General features: G+C 55.1%; 1 protein-coding gene and 1 pseudogene across 2 annotated transcripts; one reads left to right on the top strand and one right to left on the bottom strand.

Moving 5' to 3' along the window:
- Positions 1-3,425: 3,425 nt before the first annotated feature.
- Positions 3,426-4,160, bottom strand: LOC308534046 (E3 ubiquitin-protein ligase RNF138-like; the record flags this gene model as incomplete). Its single annotated transcript, XM_081112323.1, has 2 exons — positions 3,426-3,794; positions 4,053-4,160. 2 exons carry the CDS (start codon positions 4,158-4,160, stop codon positions 3,426-3,428), a joined length of 477 nt encoding a protein of 158 aa, XP_080968449.1.
- Positions 4,161-4,804: 644 nt separating this feature from the next.
- Positions 4,805-7,678, top strand: LOC308534676 (polyadenylate-binding protein-interacting protein 1-like; annotated as a pseudogene). Its single transcript has 5 exons — positions 4,805-4,858; positions 5,916-5,938; positions 6,024-6,087; positions 6,479-7,440; positions 7,499-7,678. The product of its transcript is annotated as a polyadenylate-binding protein-interacting protein 1-like (transcript).
- The last annotated feature ends 4,742 nt before the right edge of the window (positions 7,679-12,420 follow it).

Raw genomic sequence — 12,420 nt, 5'->3', positions numbered from 1 at the left:
AGGAGCAGGAGCTGTCCTGCCAGGAGCATGGGGAGCGGCTGCACCTCTTCTGCAAGGATGACGGCCAGCTCATCTGCTGGCGCTGCGAGCGTGATGGGCAGCACAAGGGCCACAATACAGCGCTCGTGGAGGACGCAAGCCCCGGCTACAGGGTGAGTGCTCTCACCTGCGCCCCGAGACCCCCATCAGCAGCCCAGTGCCCCGTCCTGCGCCCCGAGACTCCCATCATCCAGCCTGGAGCCCAAGGTTGGGACCCTGAATGCTAGGTTTCCTCGTGTGGTCCTTTCTTCCAGCGGTGAGGTAGGGTGGGGAGGTAAGTGGGGGGGGGGGGGGGAGGCGGGAAGGTTGAGGCTGGGTCCTCCCTGAATCAAGTCCTGGCTGTCCAGCTCCACCTTCCTCGGACGGTCAGACTCATCCAGGTCCCGGCTGCGTGAAGAACTGGTCCCAGCTCCAGCGCCCCATGCGCTCAAATGCACACGAGTGGTGTGTTGTTTTGTTTGATAATCCTCACCTGAGGATATTTTTTTTATTGATTTTTTGAGAGAAAGGAAGAAAGGGGGAGACAGTGAGAGAAATGCATTGATCTGAGAGAGACACAGATTGGTTGCCTCCTGCAGGCACCACCACCGGGGCCAGGAAAGGGCAGCCGAGGTTCATGCCTTTGACCGGAATGGAACCTGGGACCCTTCAGTCTATGGACTGAGGCTCTAGCCACTGAGCCAGACAAGCCAGGGCTGCACCTGCGTGTTTTATCTCCTCTCGGGTCAATGTAATGAGATGGTGCGTGTGCAGGGGCGCGTGGGGGAGTGAAAGCACAGGGACCAGGAGCCACCTCGTGGGCAGCCTCCCGTCCAGTACGGAAGACGCACCAGTGGAAGGACTGCCCGGCCTCCATGGTCTGGGGGGTGGGAAGGGGGACCCGGGTGCGGGTGGTCCTGGGGAGCCCTCCCAGGAGTGAGCCCTGAAAGAGTCTAAACACTAACCATGTGGCCTGGCCAGTGTGGCTCAGTGGTTGAGCATCAACCTAGGAACCAGGAGGTCATTGATGGATTCCTGGTCAGGGCACATGCCTGGGTTTCGGACTCCATCCCCAGTGTGGGGCGTGCAGGAGGCAGCTGATCCATGATTCTCTCTCATCATTGGTGTTTGTGTCTATCTCTTCCTCTCTGAAAACAATAAAAATCGTATCTAACAAAGAGGGAATATGCTAATTAACCATCACACCATCACAAAGATGATGGTGCCCACAGCCAATAAGGAGGGATTATGCTAATTGATTGCCCCACACTAAAAGAGGTCGGTGCCCAGTTTCCTCACTTCCCCCCAACAACCGCCCAGGGCCACCTGAGGCTTGCGCTGCCGGCAGTGGGAGAAGCAGAGGTGTGATGGGGCGTCGCTGTCCCCTGATGGCCGGGTCCCTCCGCCTCTGAGGGCCCCTGGACTGTGAGAGGGGACAGACGGGCTGAGGGGCCCTTCCTCCAGTACATGAATTTTCATGTGCTGAGCTCCTAGTATACACATGTTTTTTAAAAAAGTAATGGTTTGTAGGAGTGCTGAGAAAAGAGAGGGCTCTCCTGTGAGTGGGCCCATAGCAAACGCACAGCCAGGGGCCCGGGGGGTGTAGGGAAAGGCAGGTGTCGCTGAGCCTTCCATCAGCTCAGTTGAGGTCCCCCACAGGCTGTCCTGGCCATTAGCCGAGAGGAGGGTCAGGGTGACAGGGACAGAGAGAGCCCCGGGCACTGACATCAGGTTCTTCCCGTCCGAGGGAGAAGGGAGATGTGGTCAGCAAGGGCCACTCCATTTCTTCCTCCAGGAAAAGCTCCAGGAAGCGGTGAGGAAACTGAGGCAACTGGAAGAGGAATGCACGGACCAGAAAGCTTTCACGGCGAAGCAGATGGCCCAGTGGGAGGTGAGAATGGGGGGCTCTCGCCTTGGCCGCTGGAGGGCACCCCCCTGGGCTCAATGCAGTCCCCCCGAGTCGGGCGTGTGCAGCAGGCAACAGTCCATGTCTCTCTCACATTGATGTTCCTCTCTCTCTCTCCCCACCCTCCCTGCCACTCCCCTCTCTCTAACAATCAATGGAGAGAATATCCTGGGCTGAGGATTAACGACAACAACAGCAAAAAGAACAGGGATTTCTTGGTGTCAAGCTCTGTCTGTCCTGGCGCTTAGGCGTAGGGTCTGATCGGGCCAAGCACAGTGATGGTGTCACTGAACCAGAGCAGCAGGTGAACCCCGAGAAGAAGCCATTGACCTCCTTGTCCACATCGATGAGAGCTCATCCCCCGCCCCCCTCCAGCAGGAAATGGCCAGGACCAGTGCCTGTCGGAGCCGCAGAATCACATGCCTGTTTCCCGAGAGCCGTCCCTACTGGGTTTCCAACTTTCTTTCTTTTTTCACTTTATTTTATATTTGTATTTATGTCAGAGACAAAGGGAGAGAGAGAGAAACATCCATGAGGAGAGAGAATCATGGATCGGCTGCCTCCTGCACACCCTCCACTGGGGATGGAGCCTGAAACCCGGGCCTGTGTCCTGACCGGGATCCAATGTGACCTCCTGGGTCACAGGTGGACGCTCAACCACTGAGCCCCGCCGGGCCAGGCTGAGCGTTCTCTCTTGACTGTAGGAGAAGGTAGAGGCTCAGAGACAGAAAATCCAGGCGGAATTCCAGAAGCTGCGCAGCTTCCTGAGGGAGGAGGAGAGGTCGTTCCTGTGGAGACTGGAGAGCGAGAAAGAGCGCACTCTGCAGAGACTGAGGGACAGTGAGGCCGACCTGGGCCAGCAGAGCTGCAAGCTGGAGAGCCACATCCGGGAGCTGGAGGAGCGATGCCAGGGCTCCGCCCAGAAGCTGCTGCAGGTGAGGCTGTGCCCTGGGGGGACCCCAAGGGGGTGGGTCCTCAGCTCCTGGGGGTAATGGGGTGGGGGGGCATGGGAACAGAAGACCGCCTGCCTCGCTCAGTGGTGGCATATCAGTGTGGGCAGATTTCTTTTATTTTTATTTAGTTATTTTGTTAATCCTCATTCCAGTATATTGTTCCATTGGTTTTAGAGAGAGTGGAAGGGAGAGGGAGAGACAGAGAGAGAAACGTCGACGTGAGAGGGACACAGTGATTGGTTGCCTCCCACAGGTGTTCCAGCCCTGGGCCCGGAATCAAGCCTGCAGCTAGGCGTGTGCCCTTGACCTGAATTGAACTTGGGACCCTTCAGTCCACAGGTCAAGGTTATATCCACTGAGCCACACTGGCTAGGGCATAAAGGCATATTTCTTTTATTTTTATTTGTTACCATTTTTTAATGTATTTTTTTAATAGACTGAATTACTTTCATTAATATACACATCAAGTTATTGAAATGGTGACTGCATTAGTTTTCTCCTTAAAGATGGCACTTGCAGGTACAAAGATGCTCAGATGTCTGTAGCCTTCAGATGTTTACTTGAAAAGATTCTTCAACAGCAGTTTGATATTGGGTTTCCTCATCTAGCTGAAGATTCACAAATTCTCCATAATCAAACTGATGTCTTTGATTTAGATGACTAACGAAATTTCTAGTAATCTGGCTAGGATCTGCCCAAGGAAGAGACACACAAATAGGACATGTCACAGGAACTATTTGAAATAGGTGATGACTGTTACAGTGATCCAGTAAACGCTGTCTGGTAAAATTTGATTCTTGACACAAGGGACACTTAAAGGTGGGATGCCCAGAACTTGTATTCTCTTGATATGTTCCTATGTTATCAGATGTAGATGTTTCACTCCTATTATTGTTCCCTACTGAATCTTGAAAGATCTGAAAGTTTGGAATGATAGCAGAAACACCATATTCATCTTGATACTTCTTACAAGATTTGTAATGATGTCTCATGCGATAGAATTTAATCTGTTTTGCACAAGATCTGCAGCTACCAGATAACTTCCTCATGATATTTTCAAGGTCTAAGGCCCGTTCAGGACATGCTCTTTCTCTTCTAGTCACATTTCCACGACAGAACGGACAATGTATTCCACTTTCTCGCATTGCAGTCAGGAAACATTTTCTACAAAAAACGTGCTGACAGGCCACGGTCCGCACCGGCGTCTTGAGCACCTCCTGGCAGACTGGGCAGTAGAAGTCATCCTTGGTGTAGGAGGCGGCCGCCGAGGGGTCCTCGGCCATGGCGGGGGCGGGGAATCCCGGGGGCAGCGGCCGAGGTGGCCTAATGTATTTTTTAAAATTGATTTCAGAGAGGAAGGGAGAGGGAGAGAGAGATAGAAACATCAATGATGAGAGAGAATTATTGATGAGAGAGAATCATTGACCAGTCCTGCAACCTGGACATGTGCTCTGACAGGGAGTCAAACCGTGACCTCCTGGTTTATAGGTTGATGCTCAAGCACTGAGCCACACCAGCTTGGCTAAGTCAATTTCTTTTAGAATATTGAACAGACTGAAATCTACAAGGTGGCTCCATGGTCTATAGGGCTCTATATATAAATCAAAAAATTGTTATTTGGCTCAAAACTCCAGTTGGGTTGGTGGATAGAGAATCAGCCTGAGGACCAAAGGGTCCTGGGTTTGAATCTGGTCAAGGGCAGGTACCTCGATTGCAGGCTCCTCCCTGGCCTAGGACCTGGTCAGTGTTCGTGCAGGACGCAACCAATCGGTGTGTTCTCTCACATCCATGTTTCTCCTTGTCTCTCTATCTCCCTCCCACTTTCTCTGAAAATCAATGGAAAATTATCCTCGGGTGAGGATCAAGAAAAATAAAATCCTCCCTGCAGGTAAAGGGGGTGGGTTTTTTGGCGGAACAAACTCAGGTGATGGCTTCCAATCCCATGTACCTGTGTCCAGGGGCACAGGACCCTGAAGGTCAGGTGATGGCGGGGACCAGGTGGGCCGCCCCATGAGTGATGGGTGAGCCTGGCCTGATGGGCCCTCCTTCCAGCCTCAGGAAGGTGAACCTCCCCCTACCTCCCAGCTGCTGGTCCCAGGTCCGGCGGGTGGAAGTGGAGGGCGCCCCTCAGGGTGACCATGTCTCATGGCTACTCCGCCCCCGGGTCACTGTGGCCGCCACCTCAGGGCCCAGTCTGGGCGCCGTGCACCCACCCACCCCTGAGGCTTTGTGACCGGGGGCCTCTGGCAGGTGCGCTCTGAGGGAGGTGAGGCCAGAGGGAACGTGGGGGGCTCCCCACCCTCCTAAGCAGCCGCAGGGTCCCCAGAACCTCAGCAAGGAGGGCGCCAGGCACAGAGGCTGAGAGGTGTCCTGCTGTGCTGATCGTCCAGAGACCAGAGTGGGGATCGTTGCACAGGGTGTCCATCTGTTACCCGGAAACCCCGGGGTGGGCTCAGCTGCCTGTGGCTGTGTCCAGTCACAAAGGCAGGGATGAGTCCTATAAGGCGTTTACTGAGAAGGGGCCCACCCAGCAGGCAGGGCGCTTACACTCATCGAGTCCTGTCTCCCAGCAGCTGCAGGGACCGGACTACAAAGGGGAAGGGGCTGGGTGCTGTGTGCAGCCCTGGGGGTCTCAGCCGTCAGCTCTTGTCCTCAGTCCCCAGGCGATGAGATGCTGTTGGTCAGATGGAGCTTTGGCTCCTGGTGGGTGGGCCTGACCCTGCTCATGGGCTCTGCTCGCCGGGCTCACAGCTCAGTCACCCCCCCAGTCACTTCGCACAGGGCTTGGGAAGGAAGCTTAACAAAAACGTAACCCCTGTTCACATGTAAGAAACGCACCCCTGTTCCCATAAGTGTGTGTGTCCTAAGATTTAAAAGAACATGATTGCTTTTCAGAGTCATCCAGGTGCCCTACCGACCAGGGTGTAAGCCCCCATCCCATCCGAACCCAAGGCTGGGCCTGCCCTGAGCCTCTGGGAGGGAGAAGCTCCCCATCAGCATGGTGTTCCCACACTCACCTGTGCCTTTGTTTCCTGCAGGACGTGGAGGGTGCCCTGAGCAGGTGAGTGCTGAAGGAAGGACCAGGGGGAGTGGGGTGCGGAGCCGCGGGGTGCCCCACTGAGCAGGTCTGGCCTCTGCTCCCCCAGGAGCCAGGCTGTGCAGCTGGAGAAGCCGGAGGCCGTTTCCTTGGAGATTCAGATGGAGTACAAGGTCCCTGAGGTCTCTTTTGACCTGAGGAAAGGGTTGAGGAGCCCTCAAGGTACATGAGGGCATTGCTAAGCGCTTGGGGGACCGAGCTTAGTGCAACCTCCGCCCCCACAGGTCTCAGGGACAAATGGGAGGGTTTCTATTTTATGGTCACAGCCCTGTGCTCCCCTTGCTGGTCTGAAACTACGCTCAGGCTCCAGAGCACAGGCTGGTCTTCTCTAAATAAACTGTGTTGGGAGGGAGGCTCGCCTCCAGCCCAGAGTTCTGAAAGCCACCCAGGGCCCAAGGGGTGCGGTGGGCACAGCCCACAAGAGCCCTTCGTTTGCCCGTGGGGGAGGGTCCTGGGAGGAAGCACCCAGCCGCCTCTTTCGCACCCTCTGAGGGGACATCCTAGAAACAAAGGAGACCCCAGGACCCCATCCCCCAGCATAACTGGGAGTCCGAGTCAGTGATGGCTAACCCCCAAGTGGTTGTCGCTCCCTGTGAACGCCCACGCTGCCAGCCAGTGCCCTGAATTCTACCCCTGAGGTTCTTCTAATTACCAGGACCCCTTGAGGATGGTCTCCCTCTGTCCATATTCGTTTGGGATTTCTTGAACCATCTGACAGAGCAGCCTGGCAGTTGTGAAACTGACATGGAGCAGTTTGCAGAGACCCTGAGTGGCCGGGTCACCACGGACGAGGCTTTGGAAGAACTGGTGGGCCTCATCTACCAACAGGCCACGTCCGAGCCAAATCTCCGCTGCGGGGGAGCTCGCCTGTGTGCTTACCTGTCCTGTCACCTGACCATTCGCTCACAGAGGGGCAGCTTCCGCCAAGTGCTCGTTCAAAAAATACAGACTCAATATAACCTTAGAGATCAAGCTGCCAAGGGGGATGAAGCAGCTCGGAAACGATTCCATGGGTTCGCGCTCTTTCTGGGAGAACTTTATCTTCCGCTGGAGATCAACAAAGTAAAGTTGTTGTCTAATCCAGGTGTTTTTCGGGGGTTGTTGAATGCCCTCCTTTCTCACCCTGTGGACGATAACCTAATTTGTGCAGTAAAATTACTGAAGTTGACAGGGCCCACCTTGGAAGATGCCTGGAAGTCACAAGAAAGGACGGACATGGATGAAGTTATCCAGAGGATTAAGAATGTCGTCCTGGACACGCTCTGCAGGGTAGACGTGAGGCACATGCTCTTGAAGCTTGTAGAGCTCCGGTCAAGTAACTGGGGGAGAGGCCCTGTCACCTCAGCATCGGAGAGAAGCAGCACCTGAGAATGATCCCGACTGTTTTGTGACGGAACCGCCATTGGGACCAGCGGATGGTGTTCCTCTCCCTGCAGCTGATCCCGACGACCAGGATTCAATCAGGAGTGACCTGAGGGCGGGAGGGGAGGGGGGAGGACGTATGTGATACTTTCAACAATGAAGATTTATTAAAACCAAAAAAGAGTGACTTGAAGAGAAGACTCTTTCCAGATTGTGAAGAAAATGGAGCAGGTGTGTCCGGGGTGGTGACCATACTTGGATGATATTGACGATGAGGTGGACCCAGAAGCTTATGCACAGTTTTGTTTGGAACCAGAGGGTCAGCAGAAGCCGTCGGGTTAAACATCCACGGGTCAGAGTTAGGAAGCCGTGCAGGTGGGAACCGGACGCAGGAAACCTGCCACACTTGTACCCGATGGAGGATGCAGAGAGATGTTATCAATGTCCGCACCTTCAGTCGTGTGTGACACTCTCTGCCACAATAAACTCTATTCCCTAGAACTTAAAAAATAAAATTAAATAAAGTAAAATAAACTGTGCTGCCCTAGCGGTTGCTAATTACCTCGCTAGAAAAGCAATGTATTATGATTAAACCGGGCCAGGTGTGACCCTGTTCGTAAATTTTATGTAAACTTTTTACCCTGCCAGTACCAGGAACGGCTAATGAACTGCTTTGCAGTTTGTTTTTTCTTTTTTAAAAAAATGCTTTGTAGTGTTGCAGATAAAAGGTCTTGCTGTACTCTTGGTCAGCACTGCAAGCTGTGATGCTCCTATGGGAGGGACACGGCTGCAGTCAGCTGGCCAGCTTAATAAAGGCTCTTAAAATTTAAATTCTGAGTCGGTGGTCTATCTCGCTGAGCTAACCCATAACAGTCAACACAGTTGACTTCATTTTATTTTATTAAAAAGTAGAATAAATCAAAGTAGCTTTCACTTCACACAGAGCAGTAATGAGCAGCTAAGGCAAACACCCATATTTACACTTTCTTAGTAGACTAGCCCAGGCTGGAGCTGTATCCAGTCCCCCTTCTCTGTAGTAATTTGGCTAGTCCTACACAAACAAACTTTGTCCCGATCCCATGATGATCGGTGGCGAGAGACAGACAAGAGAGGGGGTGACCTGTTTTCACAGATCCGCACTCAGATGCCCACCTGGCCGCGTCCCTTGGGAGCTTAGATTTGTCTTAGCTAAGATGCACCCGTATAAACCCCGGGCCTGGTCACCTTCATGTGGGGGTGAGTCACCATTATGCCATATGACGAATCTCGGAACCGCAGGTTGGGGCCCACTTGGACTCCGTAACCGAAGTCGTGGAGCCACACAAAGGAGAGGAGAGGGCAGGCCCCCTCCCTCTACACTCACACACTTTCACCAGACATTCACTCAAAGTTTAAACAATCCACCCAATTCCTAACAATTTACCAATTCCTGAGGGAGCTCTATAGCTTCCCGGGAGGTGATCAAGCTCCCCTTCCACTCACCTGGAGTGGGCCTGACTGACAGTGGGTCGACGAAAATGACTGACTCTATCCCATTAGACAAAGACAAAGACAACAAAGAACAAAGACAAAACAAACCAGCCAAATGCAACCTAAGGTTGCCAGGAACCTGCAGCTCCCTCCTTGAAGTCCTGAAAATTTTTCAAAAAACATTGCAGCGGGGAGCACACAGAAGCAGACGATGACTGCCCTGTTTTGACAAACACCAAGACAACAAACACTAAGACAAACAAACACCAGACAGACAAACCCAGTGCAGCCTACAGCCGCACCTACCAGGGACCCCGGCCACCGTCATGGCCGCAGGTCAGGACCAGGAGTACCGCTGAGTCCAGCCCTCCATATAGGTCCTTCCGTGGGACGTCCCAATTCCTGTTTAATGACCGGTCCTTACCTCTCTCTCGAGAGTCCAGGTGGCTCGGTTTCCGAATTGAAAGTTTTTGGGTGGACTGGAGGCCTCCTTGGTAGTCGTTCCCCACAGGGATGTGGTGTATCTTGCTGTGTGCCCGACGACAAGTGAGGGAGAGCCTCCTTCCTTAAATAGGGGGTCCCTCTCACCCCTGCCCGGGGGAGAGCCTCCTTCCTTAAATAGGGGGTCCCTCTCACCCCTGCCCGGGGGAGAGCCTCCTTCCTTAAATAGGGGGTCCCTCTCACCCCTGCCGGGGGAGAGCCTCCTTCCTTAAATAGGGGGTCCCTCTCACCCCTGCCCGGGGGAGAGCCTCCTGCCCTAAATAAGGGGTCCCTCTCACCCCTGCCCAGGGGAGAGCCTCCTGCCCTAAATAAGGGGTCCCTCTCACCCCTGCCGGGGGAGAGCCTCCTGCCCTAAATAAGGGGTCCCTCTCACCCCTACCCGGGGGAGAGCCTCCTGCCCTAAATAAGGGGTCCCTCTCACCCCTGCCGGGGGAGAGCCTCCTGCCCTAAATAAGGGGTCCCGCTCACCCCTGCCGGGGGAGAGCCTCCTGCCCTAAATAAGGGGTCCCTCTCACCCCTGCCGGGGGAGAGCCTCCTGCCCTAAATAAGGGGTCCCTCTCACCCCTGCTGGGGGAGAGCCTCCTGCCCTAAATAAGGGGTCCCTCTCACCCCTGCCGGGGGAGAGCCTCCTGCCCTAAATAAGGGGTCCCTCTCACCCCTGCCGGGGGAGAGCCTCCTGCCCTAAATAGGGGGTCCCTCTCACCCCTGCCGGGGGAGAGCCTCCTGCCCTAAATAAGGGGTCCCTCTCACCCCTGCCGGGGGAGAGTCTCCTGCCCTAAATAAGGGGTCCCTCTCACCCCTTCCAGGGATCTCCCTGCGGGCCTCCAAATGTTATGGGTTAGCTCAGCGAGATAGACCACCGACTCAGAATTTAAATTTTAAGAGCCTTTATTAAGCTGGCCAGCTGACTGCAGCTGTGTCTTTCCCATAGGACTATCACAGCTTGTAGTGCTGACCGAGAGTACAGCAAGAACTTTTATCTGCAACACTACAAAGTATTTTTTTAAAAAAGAAAAAACAAACTGCAAAGCAGTTCATTAGCTGTTCCTGGTACTGGCAGGGTAAAAAGTTTACATAAAATTTACGAACAGGGTCACACCTGGCCCGGTTTAATCATAATACATTGCTTTTCTAGCGAGGTAATTAGCAATTTTTCTCTCCAATGGTGTCTGCCCTCAGCCTACTCAGTAATTCTTTGTCAGGCCCCTGCCCCTAGCACATTGACCAGTGGTTTGGCTCAGTGGAAGGTCCCAGGTTCCCTTCCAATTGCATGCACCTCTACCAATGGATGTGTTTGTCTCTCTCTGTCTGATCCCTCCCTTCCACTCTCCAAAAAATAACTGGAAGCCCAGTGAGCGTGGCTCAGTGGTTGCATGTTCACCTATGAACCAGGAAGTTGTGGTTTGATTCCAGGTCAGTGCACATGGCTGGGTTGTGGGCTCAACCCTGTGTGTGGCGTGCAGGAGGCAGCCGATCCATGATTCTCATCATGGATGTTTCTATCTCTCTCCCTCTCCCTTCCACTCTGAAGAAAATAAAAATATTTTTAAAATTTTTTAAAAAAAATTATAAAAATAAACAAAGAGATAAGTAAAGAAAATCCCAACACATAGACTATACATGGAGAATTATATGTGTGTTAATATACATATATATATTTATCTAAGTTGCATGTGTAGACATGTACATATATGTATGTATATGTAAAGAAACAAACACACACACATAGACATGTGAGAGCCCAGGCGCACACCCTGACCCGCGGGCACACTCAGCACTGGGGTCAGTTTCACACGCGGATTCATTAAGAAGCGCCGTCAGGGAAGTGGAAGAAAATTGTGAGAGAGAATCACGGACCAGCTGCCTCCTGCAGGCCCCGCCCTGGGGATCCACCCACAACCCGGGCCTGTGCCCTGACCGGGAATCGAACCCTGACCTCCTGGTTCCTAGGTCACTGCTCAACCACTGAGCCACACCAGCCGGCTCCCAGCTCACATCTCTCTGCCTCCTCGCTGCCTCTTCTGGGTGTGCCAGCGGCATGTCCATAGTCTGTTTTTCCATTTAAAAATCCACGCAATTTGTGCCTCTGACTGAGCTTGCTTAGGACGAATCAGAACAATCTGTCCCATCAAATTGCCAGAAGGAAGTGCTGTGTGTAGCTGCGGCCTCGGCACACGGCACCCTGTCTGTGCGTCCACATCCGTGTGCTGAGGCCGCAGGGCCCCCCGATCAAGGCCACGCTCGGGGTGTCACATGAGCAGCCGGGTGACCTGGCCCTGTGACCCCGCACCCAGGGCGCCGCTGTTCCGGGCCTGGGAGGGGCTGTCACCTGGACCCCCGGCAGCTGCCACCCCCATGGGCACGGGGTCACCAGGCGGCCTCGGGCCCTGGCTCCAGGGCGGGAAAGGGGGCGTCTAACCCGCGGGTGAGCGGGGCTGGGTGAACCCATGTCATCGTCCCGTCTGCCTGCTCTCCCGCCCCGTCTGCCAGGGACCCGCACCCCGAGCTCTAGGGGCGAACCTTCACCTCCTGGCGGGGACTGTGGCCTCAGGGTGAGGTCCAGGCCTCTGCTCTGGGTCCGGGAAGAAGGCAGCAGAGTCAGCGGAGCCCCAGCTTCCCTCCTCCTCTCAGGGGTCCTCACAGGGGAGCCCAAGGCCTGGAAGGTGCTGGGGAGCCCTGTGGGGGGAGGAGCGGGGAGCCCTGTGGGGGAGGGGCCGGGGAGCCCTGTGGGGGGAGGAGCGGGGGAGCCCTGTGGGGGGAGGAGCGGGGGAGCCCTGTGGGGGGAGGAGCGGGGGAGCCCTGTGGGGGGAGGAGCGGGGGAGCCCTGTGGGGGGAGGGGCGGGCAGCCCTGTGGGGGGAGGGGCCGGGGAGCCCTGTGGGGGGAGGAGCGGGGAGCCCTGTGGGGGGAGGGGCCGGGGAGCCCTGTGGGGGGAGGAGCGGGGAGCCCTGTGGGGGGAGGGGCCGGGGAGCCCTGTGGGGGGAGGAGCGGGGAGCCCTGTGGGGGAGGGGCCGGGGAGCCCTGTGGGGGGAGGAGCGGGGAGCCCTGTGGGGGGAGGAGCGGGGGAGCCCTGTGGGGGGAGGGGCCGGGGAGCCCTGTGGGGGGAGGGGCCGGG

The sequence above is a fragment of the Myotis nattereri genome (genome assembly GCF_964212035.1).
Source record: "Myotis nattereri genome assembly, chromosome: 18".
In the NCBI taxonomy this organism is placed as follows: Eukaryota; Metazoa; Chordata; class Mammalia; order Chiroptera; family Vespertilionidae; genus Myotis; species Myotis nattereri.
Note: the sequence above shows the minus strand (reverse complement) of the source record. Positions and strands in the feature narration are given on the sequence as shown.